The sequence below is a fragment of the Leuciscus leuciscus genome (genome assembly GCF_965113295.1).
Source record: "Leuciscus leuciscus genome assembly, chromosome: 10".
Classification (NCBI taxonomy): Eukaryota; Metazoa; Chordata; class Actinopteri; order Cypriniformes; family Leuciscidae; genus Leuciscus; species Leuciscus leuciscus.
Genome location: NC_138734.1, coordinates 37,116,605 through 37,137,093, shown reverse-complemented (window position 1 = coordinate 37,137,093; position 20,489 = coordinate 37,116,605). Strand labels below are relative to the sequence as shown.

Genomic DNA, 20,489 nt, shown 5'->3' with positions numbered 1-20,489 from the left:
ATTCAGCTGGTGAGAGGGACTGCTTGATAAACAGAGGAGAAAAAGACTGGTCAGATGCACAACACCTCTGATTGAGAACTGTTCTACTCACAAGATCAATGATAAAGGTAGTGAAAGAGTAGCTAAATTAAGTCTTATGGAGACTTTCCATTCAGTCCCATAATATATAGCCTATAATATACAGATACACAAATGTTTTTCATGTAAGCTGTATGCACATATTGTGAGCTGCATTTATTTGATAAAGAATGCAGTAAAAACAGCAATGATGTGAAATACTATTACAATTTAAAGGAATTGTTTTCTATTGTAATATATTTTAAAATGTAATTCATTCTTGTGGTGGCAAAGCTGAATTTTCAGCATCATTAGTGTCAACTTCAGTGTCACACGATCCTTCAGAAATTATTCTAATATGCCGATTTGGTATTCAAGAAAACTTTCTGGAAAAAAACTGTGGAAGCCATGATATATATCATTCAAAAGTTTGGTATATATACCTTTATTTAGAAAGGGCACATTAAATTAATCAAAAATGACAGGTGTATGAAAAACCCTGGCTCTGGTGTATTTAATGAAATCTAACTCATTAGTGAGTCAAGGTGAAGGTAATTAATGGTTAATTTGTTGGCTAATTATATTTAGTGTGAAGCCACAAGTTAAATCCATCATAAAAAGAGGCAGAGGAAGGATATACGCTGTGAAAGAATGAGGAATGCTCATTATATTTTCACTCAGTGCCTCTTTTCTTCCTGAGGATGAGCCTTTAAGACATCCCACCGCGTGGAAAAAACACTGCTCTACGGGGCATCACGTGTGAGCGTAGTGGGCTGCTGTATCTAACCAATTTCAGAGCAATATCTTCTGCAGTGTGATCATATAGGTACAAATAATATCAGAATAGCCTGTGTCCTTATCCAGCATCACTGAAACCAAATGCTGAAGTGGGATGATCTTGTGTTTTGAAGCTTTATGGTAGGAGAATAAGCCAGGAGACAGATATACAGCCATCTAAGAAAAAGGCCTTTCATAACTAACTTTATGAAAGCTGGACTCAGGTAACTCTTTCTTTGCAATAAAATTTTAAGCATGTCAAGAATGTCAAGTTAAAAATAGTTCAACCATTTCAAGATCCCTGCATTTACTTTTCGAGCTGTTTTTGAATGCAAGCTGTGTGTTCGGCCTCTAACTCTTCTATTCTTTCTGTCTGTCTATCTGTTTATCTCTGGACATCTACCAAAGCAAGCCTCTTTTTTTTCTACACTCTGACAAGGCTTTCAAAAAATGCCCGCAGCCCAATTACTGTAAACATCTTTCTCGGAGTAAATATTTTCCAGATTATCCTCTTTCAACGTGTTGCCTGCTAGTACTAATGCTGCAAATCTCACATTATCCTTTCCTATGACAGCAGCACAATTCATGTTATCTCTGGAAAGATACTATCACAGTAAGTATTTAGATGCTTTGTACCAATCAAACACTAAAAATAATTTTAAAAAGAAGAGAATTTAAAACAGTAGACCAAAACTGGGTTTGTGCCTTGGGAAGCCAATATGTGACACGTGAGACTGTTCTGTGACACAACAGCTATCCTGAGCGCTGGGGTGAAGCCTGTGGCATTAGGGGCTCTTCTGGACGATGAAATGATCGAGTGCCGAGGTGCCTGTGTATATTAGCAGCACAGTGGCTGTTGACATGACAGCAGTCTAGCCCAGACTCACTTTGGCTTCTGGGAGTTTCCAGGCACAGAGCTCCTGGACACAGTCTGGAAAAGAAAAGACTTGGAGGAGAGAGCGAAAGTGAGAAAGAGAGGAAAGGAAGCCTGCATTCCAGTGTGGTGGTCCAAAAGTCTGCAAAATAGCTTTCCAACAAAATTCAGGCCCAGAACCTACACACAACATTGGGCGAACATTTCATAAACGTTCAATAGATACTGTTTTGCAGTATGTTTCAGAGGAAATGTCAAAGAAATTATGCACAATAATAAACAACAACTGATTTATCAAAGGTAGTTTATCCACTCAAAAGAGTATGAAAAGGAATACTGGAAAAACGTTGGGAATCTTGGAACACCCATCTTACACCTGGTACAATCATCATATCAACAAAGCTTTGAATCTCTTTCTCGCTCATACAAACAGATCTCGCATATTGCTCGACTCTTCTTCTCCATAATCCCTCCGTTTCGCTTCATATTTCTCCAACCCGTTCTCTATTAATGTTTCTCATCTCATCCTCTTTCTATGTTTCTCATCTCATCCTCTATCTTTTACTCTCCATTTCTATGTAATCCATTCTTTTCCTCTTCATCCTCCTCAAACCCATCACCCTCTTTTTTTTCTCATAAGCTGGGAAACGGTCTGTGAATGAGCAGTAAATTGCTTGCCCTCCCAGTTCAAACCTAATTCACATGGCAGTTGAACAGATTACCTGCCCAGCCAACAGGGCAAAGGGGCACAGGACAACAGCGTAAGCTTTTCCTCGGACTCTGAACGCTGTAGATTGGTTCATCTGTCCATCAACAGTCTTCTTAATGCATATCAGTCTGACCAACCCAAGTTCAAAAAGATTTTGTGCTTAAATTGTGACCAACAGACAATACGTTTTCCAGACTTTCAGGTCCGATCCAGAGCAGACCTCCAGGAACACTAGGAGTCCCTCAGCCATCTAGCTAAATTCAGACACCAGGATAAATGCAGGCAGGGGGGCCAGATGGCAAACCTTTCATGTCATGAGGAACAATTTTTTGTAGTGTTCTGCAATCAGCCACAGCCACATTGGTTAACTTCATTTGTTGCCAAGTGTTGCAATAATCCATGAGCCACAGGGAAGAACAAGGGGCCTCCACCTGCTACGTAAATGATAGACCTTGATTAACGCTGCCTCTACCTGAAACACATAATTTTCCTGCTTCAGTGGATAGCAAGATCTACTGGCTACCTGTACTGACGCACATCTAGTCAACAGAGCATGAACATGCTACTTATCACCTCAGAGACTAATTCAGTTGGCTCAGTGCAATACAATTGCAGACCTAAGAGACCATAATTTGAAAAATGTCCACTACACCACACACCTCCCTCTAAGATACTTAGGGCCAGATTTACTAACAGCTTGCGCCAGCGAAAACCATTTTTTGACGTTAAAAAACGACTGTCAGGATTTACTAAAGACAAGCAGTGAAAAATAAGCGATGAAAAGGCGTGGACAGTTATTTTTGCGGCTGACCTTATTGCATATGCATTTGTAGGAGTTTCCTTTCAGGTGCAAAATTTATGGGAGGAGAGTATTTAAATGAATCACGCAAGGTGATTTACTAAGGTTTGCGCTCGTCAATGTACTGGTGTTTGCGCCATTATTTACCGCCCAAAAAAAGCATGCCAGATGCTAACTATAGTAGATTGCGTTGGACATTATGGAAATTATCTGACTGTGCCTGTGTTCTTTAATTTGTGCGTCGTCAGTAGATCACGCGCAGAACTTTCCAATTCCAAACAGCGTTGTCTTGGAATTGCGCTCTCACGTTAATTTGCCCTGTTTAGTAAATCTGCCCCTTACTGTATCTTAGAACTGTAGTCTACCTTTTGGACCCAAACCAGTCTCACATCAGCACACATAAACAACTCTAATAAAGATGCATTAGATGTTCTGCATTAGAAGTTTGTAAGAAACTTTGAGAGAAGAACTAGACTGTGGGAATATGAATGTCCAGCAGGTATATCTATAAGAGCCGGCTGTGTTTCATTAATGTTAACTGATGAGTTTGCAGTGGTTGTCTGGAAGCGTTCCGGAGATCATGCTGGGATTCTTATACAGCACTCTGAGTACAGGAAGTACAGCATTCCTATAGCACATAAACTGTGTAATAGCTACTCCCTCCTGAGACTAACACAATAACACACACACACAAGGACCTTATAAAGGAAGAAAAACATCAGCACATACAAACCGATTGTAAGTACAAAATCAAGAAATGGATACCTATAGAAGCCGCTTTCCATCTTAGAGTAAAAAATAAAGCAGATAACTGTGAGATAAAAATGAAAATACGAAATAAAGTCATTTCGAGATACAGTCACAATGAAAACGCAACTACGATAAATAGTCACAATTGCAGGAATTAAAGTCACAAATTAAGAGAAGCAAATAGCAACTGCGAGATATTAAGTGACATTGCAAAACAGTCACATTTTGAGAAATAAAGTAGCAATTAAACAAAATAACTTTGTAAGATATAAATTGACAGTTGAGAAATAAAAAGATATCTCACAACTACGATAAATGGTCACAATTACGAGAATTAAGCCTTAATCTGAGATACAAATAGCAACTACAAGGAATGAAGTCACACTACAAAATAAAGTCACATTTGGAGATATAAAGTCACAATTTACGAGAGAAAAAAAAAACATTGCAAGATCTAATCTGACAAATTAGAGCTGCACGATTCTACATAAATTGAGAATCACAAAATGTTGTTTCAAATGCAGATACTCCCATGATTCTGAATAGATAACTAAACAAAATAACATGTAAAGTCACATTTACTAGAGGTTCTGACAAAATGTTAATTGCAGCAGTCTATTTAAAAAATAATGAATGACTGATTCAATGACTCCCTCATAAAGACTTTACTTGTTTCATTACCTGATGAATCAGCATATTTGAACTGAATGAATCTTTTGAATGAATGATTCAATGACAACTTAAGTTCTTTAACAGTTATTTGTCGCCACCTACTGGTTAAACGATATCACTGATACAATCTTTATTTGAAGTGTCAAGTTATTTTCAAAAGGTGATCGCTACCATAGACTTTAGCCTTTATATATGAACTATAAACTTTTATCCCAGTACTTTTGTGATAATTTGAATCATTGTAACAACAGAATTAATGATAATGTGTCTGTGGTTGAAAAGACTTAAACATGACAACTGCTCTCTTTGGGTCAGCTGCAGCACCAACGCAGATTTGATCATACTTGTAATCATACTGTAATCATACTTGTCAAAAGTTTAATAGACAGCTGAATTGCTGTAATTTAGGAATTAGATCGCGTAAGTGTTTGAATCGAGATTCCGATCTTTTAACTATTAAACGTGCAGCTCTACTGACAACTGAGAGATATAAAGATGCAATGAAGGTGAAACTGTATAAGGTTGCAGATACTATTTCTTTACTCTGAGGCAGAAATGGGTTTCCATAGATGCCAGATTGTTGATCATAAAGGTGGAAACACACATTGTCTTTTAAGTTAAAGAGGAAGTGAATATTATAAATGTTATGTGTTTGGCACAGTATGTGAGCTATAATGGGACTGTGATTAAGGAACAAATGATAATCTCCAAACAGTGGCACAAAAGCAAGATCCCAGCTGTCACCAGCCATGCTACGAAACCAAGATCTGCAAATTCCTACGAGAGATCGAAAGCCAATCTTCAAAATCAATTTTCTTTCACATCAAGCCTCTTTGTTGCCCACAAATTACTTTTTTTTTAGCGTAAAGCTGCAGTAATAACGTGCAACTTCCCTTTGTTATCCTTCTGCAACCATGGCTCACTGTCATCGGCATTAAAAAGGCAACAAGCAGCTTAAAGGTCGCCCATCTAGCGGAAAAATGGGAGATGCAACATTAGGTTAGCACCATGCTGCTGCTGATGCAACTTAAATCCGCCGCACTGCATTGATGAAAGAGAGGGACAATGGTCTGCAGAAAGGTCACATTATAGCAGCTGTGTGAAATAGAGTCACACACTTCAAAACTGTCTCTCGTTTTGCCTCGCTCTCTCCCATCACCTCCTCTCTCTCACCTTTCAGTCTCGTGCTCCAGCTCCCTAAATCCCCAATCACACCTCACAAGTTCCCATCATCGAAAAGGTCAACAGGAGCAAGAACACATCCGCGACGACTTCCAATGAGACGCTTCCTCAAGGAAGACCATGCAAAGGTGATGGTGGAGGTCAAGCCGAATCAAAGAGGGCACCCCTAATCTATTCCAGCGCAAGAGTGAAATAAATTACATTAATTATGCATTACGCTAGCTATTTATCCAAGGGACCCTGATTATAATAGCTTCAAGAGTGTTAGCATACACTATACGTTGCATGCCACTAAATGACCCCGAATTATCCCAGAGGTCGGATATAGAAACCTGGAATGTAGTTAATACGTTGTTAAGTTGATTAATCTGCCTGATCCATCAATTATGAAATTGAGTTGCTGCATTCCAAAGCATACATCCTGTGCACTGTTGCTCTAATTTAGGGAATGCAACATATAGTGCGGCAGTAACCTTCACATGGATTAGCGGGACTTACAGCCTCTTCATGCTGCTGCAGTGTGGCTTAGGCACATCGAGTAAGAGGCAAACACTCGCATGTCAACGCCACACACTCACTCAAGCACGCTCATTAGCATTGAGAGTTCCCATGTGCATCTAATCTACAATATGATATTTCACATACACACACACTTGGCTGAGAGTATGTGATTGAGGTGCTCTACACTCACAAGTCCTTAATGAGGATCCAGATATTAGGGAGTTTCATTAAAACATAGGCGGATGCTGATGATGTCATACTCATGCCCTTTGGAGAGGTTCAGGACAGGACCAGTGTTGTTACTGTTAACTAAAACAAAAACTATTAATAATAAATACTGTTATGGTATATAAATAATAATACTAAAAAATATCATTGGACATGTCAAATAACAACTGCCAAATTCTATTCAATAGAGAAACACACAGTTTGGAAATAGGTTTAGTCAAGCTTGTCAAACATTGATGGGATGGTGGTCTCAGAAGATACAAATGGATGGTCTTCTGCCTGTAGTCAACATAAGCATCTTGTATATTCTTCCTGTTCTACCTCAAAATTTCAATTTCTCTCCCTCTGCATTTACCATGATCTTTTCCCAGGCCTCTTGTGGTGTTTTTCCTTCCTTGTGTCTTCTTCATCTCTGTGTGTCCTTAATTGCACCCTGCTTCTCTTTTGTAGCTATTTTGTGTTTCTACTTATTACTTTCATAGAATTGTCTGGCTCTCTAGAGACAGACACTTGACTCTTCCAGTTTTGGTCTCATCTGTGTCTCTCTTCCTTCCCCCTTTCCCTGGCTCCTGCTCTCCATCTGACCCTTTCACATAATCATTCATCACTGCAGAGCTACACGCTGCATTTCAGAGGCTGGTCAATCTGCAAATGGACTAGTCATAGCTAAAACTGGACTTAACTGGGCTGGGTTTAGCTGAGTACAACTGAACTGGTTATAGCTAAACTGGACTGGGCTAGGATGTGCCCACTGTACAAGTGGACTGGCCTTAGCTAATCTGGACTGAACTCTGCATGCTAAACTGAATCTGACTGGGTTTAGCTAAACTGGACTGGACTGGGCTGTACTTAGCTGAGTACAACTGGACTTTTCTTAGCTAAACTGGGACCAAACAAGATGGGCATACTAAACTGGACCTGACTGGCTTAGGACTAGACTGGACTGGTCTGAGCTTATCTGAGTTGAATTGACCGGGTTTAGCTAAACTGGACTGAGTTGGATTTAGCTTAGATAAACTGTACTGGATTTAGCTCGACTGGACTGCTGGACTGGACTAGTCTAAGCAGATGTTTCTGTCAGGTTCACTTGTAGCTAGAGTTCCCTCCCCCATCCCATCAAGCACATACAGACTAATCTCAGACAGCCCGGTGTGATTGATGATGCTCCATTAATATGACCACCTCGCACATCAGCCAGCAGATTTACGACGGTGGCGACGGGACGATTTGGCACAGGCAGTGGCAAAAACACAGATGCATGCACACAACTACGCTCGTTCGCTCTTTCTATCCCCCTTTTACTTTCACAGCTGCACTATAATGAGGATCCACATCAGGATCCAGCGTCCATCAAGCTGCAAAACAAATACGCACAACACCATCTCTCTCTTTGTCTACAAACACACTCAACACAAAACATGAACACGAGGCATGCAAATTTTATACATACACACCCAACATAATCTCCATCCACAGACGCACATACACACACACACACACACACACACACATATTCTCCCGTCCTCCCCCTTCTAATGCTGACGGAAGAGATTTACAGGGCAGTGGAACAAAAGAGCGGGTTACACCGAGTTCAAATCATCATATGGTGAAAAAGCCCTGTGTTTCATTAGCAACTCAGCACAGCCAAGCCACGTAGACACACATGCACAAGACTTAAACAGCAGCATAAACAGAACTCTAGAGAGGGTTCTGTCCATCTGATGCACTGAAAACAAGATGTTACACTTTAAACACCCCTGGGGTCAAGAGGGGGAAGTTGTGACTTGTTTAAAGGAGACATGTTTACTGTGACTCTTTTAGGTCCCGTGAGGACCGGCATGTGTCCTCCCAACCAGCTGAGAGCAGTCGTCTGCGGGACAGTCAACGCCAGGGTGAGTAAAACGACACCGGCTTTTGAAATCATAAGGGGCCTACTTGGATTTCACACTGAGTATGTCCCCCGCTGCAGTAAATATAACAGCAAAAGAGCTCTGCAACACAAAAGCAAGCAAGCATACACACGCACACACTGATAAAAGAAAGGAAACTAAAATGAAATACAAAAAGCAGCCATATAAACCTTTAGAGTGACAAAAGATGAAGGACTAAGAGAAACGGATGAAGAAGAAAAAAAAGGATGAAAAGCATTTGGTGAGGATGAAGAGCTATTCAGACAAACTATAGTCAGAGAGTATATTTTTGGAGAGATCTGTTTGTTAGCCAGTCTGCAGACTTGCACATTATCACTGAAACCACAAATACCACACGCTGCATTATTATCTTGCACTATATCAGAAACAGACACTCTTTACTCTATGAATATATGAAGAGTTCAGATGCAAAAGCCTCTAAGTGCCATCTGAAATTTTCTTCTAGAATGATCATTTTTATCAAGCTCGTATATTTAAGTTCAGTAATTTCACTTAAATGGCAATGAAAATTACCTATGAATTGTCATTTAAGAGAAATTACTGAACTTAAATATACGAGCTTGATAAAAATGATCATTCTAGAAGAAAATTTCAGATGGCACTTAGAGGCTTTTGCATCCAAACTCTTCATATAGAAGCAAATATGTAGCTAATAGTATGGAGAATTGCAATTCGAATTTAAATGTAAGGAAGTAGAATGACAATCAATTAAAATTATTTAAAATACATACATACATACATTCCTGTAATTTTTAAATAGGAAAGCAAAGGTTTACAGGCCTTACAGACAGAAAAAATGATAGAACAATAGATAAATAGAATGAACATGAAATAGACAGAAACACTCTTAAAAATAAAGGTTATTAAAGTATTTTGCAGCGATGCCATACAATAACCATTTTGGGTTCCCATAAAAAAACCTTTCAGTTAACAGTTCTTAAAAGAACCATTTAAAAAATCTAAAGAACCTTTTCCCACTATAAAGCACCATTTGTGGAATGGGAAGGTTCAGTGGATGCTAAAGGTTCTTCATAGAACCATAGACGCCGATAAAGAACCTTTACTTTTAAGAGTAATGGATGGATGGATGGATGGATGGATGGATGGATGGATGGATGGATGGATGGATGGATGGATGGATGGATGGATGGATGGATGGATGGATGGATGGATGGATGGATGGATGGATGGATGGATGGATGGATGGATGGATGGATGGATGGATGGATGGATGGATGGATGGATGGAGATCAGCTGAAGAATGTGATCGGTGGCCGTGCACCGTAATTCAATTTTTATGTTTTACATACAACTGTCCATACTACAGACAACATACTGCTGAAAACATACACAGCATAAATAAACAAATCATGTATAACAATGTAATTTACCCTTCATTTGTATTCTTATACAAAAATGTGTGCAACGTACCAAGACATAAACGAGAATGGGAATATTCACACTCTACACATATACTGCATACTGATGAGTATGGTATTTAAATCAGATGAATATGAAGAGCTGTTTGTCAAAAGACTCCTGAGGTGACATAAACGTTAATATTTACATTCATATTCATCATGTGTTCACCTGCAGCTGCTTCTAGCATTCATATTTTTCTCTTGCGCTGACATCAATAAACTAATGAGCGTGTCAGCTGGCTTCTGGATTAATATGCGTCCGGTATAAGAGTGTGTGTGTACTTGAGAAAAAATGTCTGTCCTTAATCACTGAAAACGGATAAAGATGCCTGCTGGGAGTGGCAAAACAGGGGCCGCTGATGTGTGACTGTGTGTAGGCAAGAATGTCTATGAGATGAGACACTTACTATGCAAAGACAAGCATGAATAGTGTGATTTCAGAGGAATTCATAGATGTATTCACAATCGCTTGTCGCAATTTGCCTTTGGAGTCGTGCTTGTCCTTGCATGGCATGTGTAGCATTATACGCTGTTTACTATGAGTTACGCTGCCAATGAAACTCATATGTGGAAGGCTGGTGGCCTCTAGTTGCCAGGGCAACGCATACAAATAGCAAAAGGTCTTTATTGGGTGATTGAAATGCGACAGCTCACCTAAGCCAACATTATTAATATGTATGTGGAGTATCATCTATGACAAGCACCAAATGTCAGGCGTCTGAGAGTGATCTAGCAAGCTCGTTCCCTGCTGGCGTCGCATTTAACCTCTCGCGGCAGAACTCTGAGGGACGGCAGGGGGGAATAAGCACGGGATTGCAGTCGTAGTGTGCGCACTCTGGGAGCCGTCCAGGGGAGGGGATAAAGATCTAAAGCCGAGGCAAATGACGTTAACAGCCAAACATTAATACCCATCAATATGTATGAAGCTGAGCATGTGTAGAACTCAAACTTGTGAATTTATGTATTAAAGGATGTATGTATGCATCTATACATGCTTGCAGAATTCATATGCATGGTGATGTGTCTGGACACATGTTGGGAAAGGGTCAATGGCACAGTGTCTTCACAATTTTAACAAAAAATAATAATTTTCGGTAACTGAAATAAAATATGGTAACACTTTATTTTAAGGTGACGTAGTAACAAGTTACTACATGTAATAGTAATAACAGCTAACAGGAAATTGTGCATTTACAAGTAACTAACTCTAAACCAAACCCTAACCATAACTCTATTGTAAGTACATGTAGTTAATTAATATTGCTCAGTACTTACTAGAGTAAGTACAATGTAACCACATCACCTTAAAATAAAGTGTAACCTAAAATATAAATATAAGATGAAACTTGATAAAATGAACTTGGCAACTAAATGAAATAAATAATTTAAGGTGAAGTAATAAGGTTACTAAAACTCACCCCAAAAAAAAAGCTAATGAAAAATGAAAAAAAAATTCTTAAAAAATAAAAGCAAATTCAAAATATCAATAAAACTATAATAGTAATAATAATACTTACACATCATAATTCATAATAATTATTTCAACTCATTAGGCTTTCTGAATGATAGATAAGACAGTAATAATAGGGCTGGGTAAAATATTAATTCATGCTTTACCTGTGTTTGCTGTCTGAATTAAAAAGTTTGTGTAATGCAAAATAATGGCAAGCAAAAAAAAAAAAAAAAAAATTCTATTAAGATGTTGAGCCATAATTTATAATTTTATATTAATTCTGCATAATGTTACAATAACAGTTTTACACAAGAAATGCAATTTAAGGTTTACTCAACTATACACAGATCAGGATTTTGGTTGCGTTAATTATGTTAAATATATAGAAAATGAACTGCATAGTTTGAGCACATATTAACATTTTCATAATATACCTAGTTAGAAGGTTCTCATTACTTTCATATGTTAAAAAAGGGCCATTATTAACTGGAATATGCCCAAATAAATCAGAATAGAATCATAATCTGAAACAAATCTAGAATAACGGAATGTTATTGATAACCAGCTCTAATAAACCAATTCAGGTTTCCATCTTACTGATGAAATAGGCTGCAAACACAACATTAATGTGCTTTAAGCCATTACACTCGTTTGTTTTTCACTTCTCTGTGACATCTGTTGGTCTCAGGTAAACGCAATCACACCGGTTGCGTGGAAAACGAGCCACAAGACTAGCAAAGCATACTCTCGTCTTTGTGGTAGAACAGCTGCTGCGATCAAGCTCCATCACCCCGGGGCAAAAACAGCAATCTGGCTTCTGTTTGTTGAAAATGGCATGGGACATCTGTACTCATGCGATGCTGAATCTGAACAAACACAATTCTTTCTAACTGCCACTGAGCGTTGTCTTAAAGAGTTAAACTGAGCAAGAGACTTCATCACTCGGATGCAAAGACCAGAAGTGATTTTATTATTTATTCATAACATCATCAAGATGCCAGTTCCCCTAAAAACAGCAGTGGGGAAATATATAGGTAAGCTGCCAAGACATGCAAATTATCCTCATTCCTCCCACAGGGATCGGCAATGATGTTTTGCAGGGCTGTGCATCCTCCACAGCTCTTTATTAGTAATCCACTGACTTCTTCCACTTAACTTCAGCCGTGAGGGCAAACATTAAATCTTTGAGCATAATGTCGAAATGAGATGCCAAAAGCAGCAGGGAGGCGGAACTTAGTCCTCACAGGTCGAGACTCGATGGAAGAAACAGGTCCACGGTGCAAAAACAGATCTTGCCTCAGGGTCAGCCATGTTTAATTGTGAATATGCACAATATTATTAATATTTATTTATCAATTATTGTTCCACAGGTTAACACAATGCATAATTCACAAATAAATCTCAACTGTGACAGGAACAGTCAATATGGAAACAGTCTATACGTGTTTTGAAAAAGGGCTGAAATGTTTTAAGAGATAATTACTTTCAAGGTGTATTTTGCTCCAGGGGGCCATTTTACACTATCATAGAAAACATGGTCAACTCTTAGAAAATGACAAATTTGGGGGGGATTAAAGCAGCAAGTTGACAGGCCAAAGGACGAAGGTGGTTTCAAAACTGGTGCTTTACATAGGCCTACAAGTAGCCTAACTCATAAAGAGGTGGAACACTTTTTCAAGTTATTTGTTATATAAAAAAAAGAAAGTTAATAAAAGGGGGAAAAATGCTTTTTGTTTGTTTTTTTAGGTATTCTTGACAATATCATACATTTTTATTAATGTATTATTATTATTATTATTTGTACCTGAATAGAAACGTGAAGTAGGCCTATGTACAGTAGTATGGAAACCTGTCATGGGGAAATTCTGCATCCTATTTGCACAGCTCACGGAGGTTGTGGGTCAAAACCTTGCGCTGCCTATATAGACCGCATTTTTGGGCATCATTGGCAAGCGCACCATCATCGGAACGCGTCTACGGCGCATAAAATGCTTTTAGGTAGACAACTAACTCGGTTTTGACACACAGCTCGTGTACTGTCTGTAGTGAACTACAAAAATTCAGTTCCACTGCCGTCCTGAACAGCTGCTTTGTAGCAAATAACCACAGTGTGCATCACCACATCAATATACCAAGAGCAGGCTGCCTATTCAGACCAACATCTGTACGTCCAATAGAATACATTAAGTTCCAATCAAGCAGTTCAGTAACTTTTGCACATAGCGGTTAATCAGACTGAAGGTTATATTGAAGAACTTACCGGTACAGACATCTTGAGCTCCTTCTTTCAATCCACTACGAGCTTGATGCTGATTTTAACGGATCAGTTTCTTCCCCTCTAACGGTTTTTCAGCAGAAAACATCAATTTGTGTTGTTAGGATTCTCTCGGAGTCCTTCTATTCCATGTTGTCTGTGGTAAGGGTGCAGTCCGAGTCTCGATGGGGTGAGAAGTTTATTGTGAATGTTTTAGATGTGTCTCCGCTCCACCTCGCACGAGCAGCGCTGCGCAGTTCACCCTCCTCTCCAGAGATCTGCTGCTGGGCTAGATAATAAAATGTGTTTTATAAAATAAAACGCTTCTCTTCTCCACTCGTTTTTTCCCCGTACAGTAAGGAATGACTCGCCTTTGGTTTGTCTGTATTGCGGTAGTGTACACTGACAGTTCATAGCACAGCTCGCGCTCTCCCTCGCTCTCTCCCTATGATGGAATCATCAAGTTCTGTTTAAAGGTACAGTGTCCGGTTACCTCGCTGTGGATAAACACATATTATGCGCTGTGAACAGTATAGCGTGTATTTACATTCGATGTATTTATGCCCGTTTCGTGGTATTGACCTGTTTATTGATATACTGTTTTACTTTCCCTTGTCTCAATGGAAAAACGACTTTTTGTGCCTTACAAATAATACTTCGTGCATATACAAATGAATACATACAAGTATACATAAATTCCCATTAACATAATTCAGTTAAAGAGTAGAACTGAAGAGTAGAATTTAGTTCAAATGTAAATCTTTAATCAAATTAGCTTCCCCTCCCTCTTCCAGCAACATCTCTTCTATTCTCTGATGACGTGTTTACTGGCCCGAGGGCTATGATCCAATGATCCAAACAATTCAAAATCAAGTCCAGCCCAACATTTTTTCTTGCTTGAGAAGCCGTTTCACTCAGCTATACATCACAATAGGGATGAAAATATTGTTTGAACTTGCATTTCATGCTGACTTTATTTTTTAATGCCCAAAGTATCTCATGTGAGTCACAAGTTGTTCCTTGCATGTCATCAGAGAAGAAAAGAGATGTGGGAATTTATTTAGTTTACGAGGGCACATGCATTTAAAAAATAATTATGAGCACAGATAAATCATTTATAATAAAAAACACAAAATTCCACACAAAAAGAAATAAAATTGTTCATTTTGATTTTCAGGTAACTTTAATTCGCATGTACTACCATACCTTGTCGCTGCTCATACCAGATTTCGGCAATTCTAGAAAAATGAAAAAAGATTTGTGATGACACTTGTGAAATTCACTTGGATGGAAATTTTGCTTTTAACAGTGAATGCTTTGTTACTCAAATCACAGAGAACATCCCTTTATTGTTGAACAAAAATGTGGTAACTATCCTTGGAAAATGTCTAAAATTTTCTGAAAGCCCTATTCACACCATCATCCTGCCATATCTACAGAAATGAGAATGACTGCAGACAACAAAAATATAGTGAAAGTATATCTTTAGACCTATAAAAAGTAGCAATTACCCATTAACATGATGAAACCACTTGCAAACATTCTAGCATTTGACTTTACAAGAAACACCATTAATAATGCAGATTGCAAAAGATGCTGATATCATCAAAATGTCTGGCCTTTCAAATTAGCTGATGCTGGATGATGTTCTAGGGGTGGGGTTACTAACAAAGATTAAGCACGTCTTCAAAAAAAATTCAGATTAAACACCAAGAAGCTTCTCATCTACAATGAAATTCCCGTTAAGGAAAAAACTGTGTTATTTGGCAGACAGCAGATAGAAGTAGCCTATGTGTTGTGGAGGACAATTAGTTTATAAGCAGTATCATTCCCAATGCTCTCACTGACAGCTATGCCATGAGCACTATGAATGGCTTTTAATTATACAGGGCAGCTGTGTGAAGGAAGTCAAAGGTCCTCTTCTTATCTTCAAATGTCTGTTAAATTGGTGTCATGACACTCCCTCCCTTCATCTTCCAACATTAGCCAATGTTGAGAGGGATAAAGTACAGGAAAGGAGACCTTCAGAAGGAAATCTTTTTGGTGGGCTGCCAAACCAGTCCAAGGCTGAATTTGCTGCAAAGACAAAAAAAAAAATCTCTCTCTCGTGGTCTGCAAGGATATTAGCCATGAGCAGGTCCATACAGAGTCAGCATGGGCAGAACTTGCAGATTTGGAACGCCCCTCATTCATCAACTTATTCATCCACCCTCTTATTCATCACCCCTCATTTATTCAATATTTTGTGTAATTTGATAATGTGGAAGTCTCTTTTTAACACATTTGACCCATATTTAAATCCATTCTGCAAGATTCCACATTTTCCCGCAAAATTAGTGGCAAAAAAATCCCTGCATATTCCATCTTTGGAATTTAGCCATTACTGAAAAATTGGAGAGTAAAAAAAAAGAATGTTTAAAGGACATCAAGTGCTTTAGCAAATGTGCCATAAAAAATAGCAGCACATCGTACTGACCTTAAAATCAAGCTTATAGTTCAGCAAGCAATGCACTGGAACTGTAAGGAGGAAAGCATTTTATAGTAGCTTACACAAAGGGAGTAAATACCCAGCAGTGTTTTAAAGCGCCTCTTAACTCTGGTGACCTAGAGGTAAGAGGCATTTGGAACATTTTAGCCAGCTGTTATTTTAGGTTCTCATCACAGTGATTGTTTATAATTGTCCTCTTAACAGCGCTGTCTATTTTTAAGGTTTCTGCCCCTGTTTGAAGTCATGCACTTGGTGACAGACAGATACACATGCCTGGAGGTAAAGTTTGTGCTATATATAAGGTACAGGAATTCCGAGTGGACACCTAAGGCCATGTAGCTCCATAAAGGTCTTTTTATATAGAACACTGCTAAGGGTCTACACCTCTTTAACAGCATTGGATCTGTGGGTTCATTTGATTTGATCCATTTTGGCCTGCTTGCCTTACTCATATACGCAGTGCATTCTATCTAAATAATGCTAATAAATCAGAATTTTTTACTAGTGTAAAATCACTCAAGAAGTGTACTCAAGAAGAGAAGGTAGATAAGATGAAAGAGAGGTGAAATGCAAGCACTGAAATACAGAAAAGGAAAAGTCTTATGAAGTGAAATTCAAAGTTGATGATAATGGCAGAGACAATTGCGAAAGGAAAATCAGACTTGTGTCATCAAAATGTCTAAGTGCAATGCAAGATGAAAGCATTGGGAAAATGGTAAAAGTGAAAGAAAGAAAGAAAGGGATGAAGGCATTATTTAGGAGCTAACAGCAGTGTTCAGACCCAGGAGAGAGAGTAAAATCAGGAAATCAGGAGAGGACAGGTGCGTTTGAATAAAGATGAGGACGACAGGCTCCTCTCCACTCCTGAATACCATACACTTACCATTGACTTTGAGTGGAAGGGGGAGGACATGAATAAAAATGAGCGTGGTTACCTCTCTAAACTCCCACTATGCCTAGAGTGTGTTTATTCACATGGAAAGAGTGATTTGACTTGCGTGCATGTTTAAAGGATTAGTTCATCCGAAAATGAAAATTCAGTCATCATACTCACCCTCAGGCTGGTCTAATCCAGGGGCTTTCAAGCTTCAAAAAGGACACAAAACCATCATAAAAATATGAATATTGCATGCTTACATTATAAGTCCTCTGAAGACTATACAAAAGCATTGTGTGAGGAACAGACTGAAATTTATGCCATTATTCATTGATAATGTTCCCCTGTTCCCCTGTAAGCTGTAAATCACTGAGTCAGTGACTTGAACTTGGAATAGAATGAAAATCGGTCCAGTTTGCGAACAAATCTTTCAGGTTTTGTGAACTGGATTCATTGAAAAGATCTGACTCAAACAATGATTTGTTCATGAATCATTGCTTTTCACATGGAGCGAATATCAGCTTCGTTAAAAAATAAAAAATGATGTTGCTTTCATGTTAAAGCAGGGTTCCTCAAATGCAGAGTTTAGCTCCAACCCTGATCAAACAAACCTGAGCAAGCAAATCAAGGTCTTCAGGATTACTAGAAAAATCACTGGAAGGTGAGTTTGATCAGGGGTTGAGCTAAACTCTGCAGAACAGTAACTCTCTAGGAACGGATTTGAGGAACCCGAGTTAGAGCCTTTGCAGACCCTGTCCTCGTTCAGACTGACGGCAAAAGGTCTGGACTCCATAGAAGCTTTCATTGGCCGATGACCACTTAGCGTAAAGCAACCAATCAGAGTTTGTTGTGTTCCACGGCATGTTTGGGGAGATCAGATGATGACTTCGAAACTCCCGAAGTGTTTCCAATTTTGTGTGCCATATGCATCAGACGTTCAGCCAACAGTCCGTGGGCGTCACGTCTAGAATTCAGAAACCCTTGTTATTAGCGACACCTGTGGCTGTTAAGTGAACTGCAGCCAGCAACTTATTGCACGTGCAGTCTGCATTTGAGGAACCCACTCATGCATGGCACATGTAAAGTACAAGAGAATGTCACTGAACATGATTCAATGCCCCCAAATACTCACGGTATATCTGAGACTATAGACCTATTTAGTGTTTGCAAACACCGATGATGTTTTTTGTGGGGAGAGCCTACCTGGTGGCAGAAAATGACACTTCTAGAAATCTGTGGAAGCCACAGAATAAAAAAAAAATAAAAAAACAGTTAATATCGAGTTTATATCTCTCAATTCTTAGAAGGATAAACAAAATTGTGAGATATACTCATTTTTCTGTCTTTTTTCCTCAGAATTGCGAGTTTATATCCCGCAATTCTGACTTTTTCCTCCCAAAGAATTGTGATATAAACTCACAATTGCGAGTTATAAAGTCCGAACTGGGAGATATAAACACACAAATGCAAGAAAAATAGACAAGAATTGTGAGATAAAAATGTTATATGCTATGTTTAAAAGTTATGTAAAATGTTATAGGTTTAAATATTATTTCATGCTGTAACTGCTATGTATGTATGTCCCCTATGAACTGCATATGTGTAGCCTATATTACGAAGACTTACTGTTTACATCAAATTCATGTTTTAATAGTAGACTAATCGTTGCAGGTTTCATCAGTCCAGTCTGTGACTTTCAACATAAACGTCTGCGTGACGTAACTGTGACGTCTACTCCAAATTGGTCTATAGAATATATAAATCTGGCTATATGAGACTACAGTTTGAATTAACCCATTTGCCTTAAACATTAATAATACAGTACAGAATGGCTCTGTCTGCATTATTGTGAACATTGCAAGCAATCATTTCATGTGTCATAAAACGGAAGAGAGGCTCTCAGGAGCGCAGTAAACATCACATCCTTTTAATTTTCCCGGCAAAAACATCCAGAGCCCTTCAGATAAAAAATCAGTCTATACAGGCTTTCATAGACATAAGGTCGTGGAAAATCAAATTTTTTTACGTTTTGTTACACATTGACAATAATAAAGCAATTTAATACATGAACATTCTTACATATAGCACCTTTAAGAGTACAGCGATGCATGGAGTGTCTGCAGAGTACATGCACACTGTGATCTGATTGTTTCTTTATGCACATGAAGCTACCCTTACTCATTTCTGTCTAGAATGAAGCAGTTTATTGGTGTGCAACACAAAGGCCACAGTGCCAGCCTCGAGAACATTGATTAAGTGAGGGAATTTTGGCAGTATCATTGAAATTCCCACCTGCAGAGTCTGATGTCTGCACAGGACAACATCAGAGCACAGCACAGCGACTCATCTCCATTTGGGAAATAAGCAATGCAGCAGAGAGGCAGGAGACTGCTGTGGGGGTCAGCCATTATAGAAATCTGGATAGATGTGTGGAACATACTGAACATCCTTCTAAATGGTTGTCGAGCAGCAGGAAATGGCAGTAAACAAACTTTGTGCCCACACAGGCCTACGCACAGGGAGAGGGAAGATTGAATTATGTAAACAAGACCATTATCTTCAAGTGAAAGGATGAAGTGCCGCCCATCCTATCAAAAGACCCAACATAGTATTTAAGGGGGATTAAGAATTTACATAAAACACAAACAGTACAGCAAATTCATCTGAAACATACATAACACATACTTACAAAGCAATAATAATCTACTCTAATCATCTAACATCATTAGGGACATTACAAATATTCCTCTCAATTTACACTGTTTTTTTTTGTTAAATGTCTTATTCTCACCCAGGTTTATTTGATCAAATACAGTAAAAACAGTAAATTGTGAAATATTATTACAATTTAAAAAAACTGTTTTCTATTTTAATATATTTTAAAATATTATTTATTTCTGTGATGGCAAAGCTGAATTTTCATCAGTCATTACTCCAGTCATCAGTGTCACATGATCCTTCAGAAATCATTCTAATATTTTTTTTATTGGTGCTCAATAATATTATTATCAATGTTGAAAACAGTTGCGCTGCTTAATATTTTTGTGGAACAAAAAATATTTTTCTTAGGATATTTCAGGATTTATTAGATCTTTTGTCTAATAAAATCTTTTGTAACTTTACAAATGTCTTTAATATCACTCTTGTTCAATTTAATGCATCTTTGCTGAATAAAAGTATTCTTACATTTTAAAAAAAAAATCTTACTGACCTCAATTTTTTTGTTTTCCCATTTATGGCAAACCAGTATTAAAACATTAATTGAGAGTTTTAAAAGATCTTGCATATTATTATAGTTTTGAGTAGGGGAAGTATTCATGTTCGACTCACTAATGATTCAGAGATACGTGACTTAAACCCTGCTGATTCCTTTCCTACATTTTTTTATTATTTTTTTTTTAAAGCAGCCCAGACAGTGGAGCGTAGGGCATCAAGGGGGGCATAAGCTGGCAAAGAAAAGGAAAAGCCCTTAGGGAGGAGGTGGAGCCATTAATTATTAAGTCCGAGTAATTAACA

General features: G+C 38.3%; 1 protein-coding gene and 1 long non-coding RNA gene across 3 annotated transcripts in view; one reads left to right on the top strand and one right to left on the bottom strand.

Moving 5' to 3' along the window:
- Positions 1-14,282, bottom strand: part of LOC309507993 (breast cancer anti-estrogen resistance protein 1-like) — a 94,840-nt gene extending 80,558 nt beyond the window's left edge. Inside the window, exon 1 of one of the 2 annotated variants that reach the window (XM_082182485.1) lies at positions 13,615-14,282. In XM_082182485.1, the coding sequence (XP_082038611.1) occupies positions 13,615-13,626 (12 nt within the window). In that variant the 5' untranslated portion in view covers positions 13,627-14,282. The remainder of the gene's footprint in view (positions 1-13,614) is intronic. The other variant, XM_082182486.1, reaches the window with a different exon arrangement.
- LOC309508127 overlaps positions 1-20,489 on the top strand; it is a 746,145-nt gene that overhangs the window by 718,188 nt on the left and 7,468 nt on the right. The window lies entirely within an intron of this gene.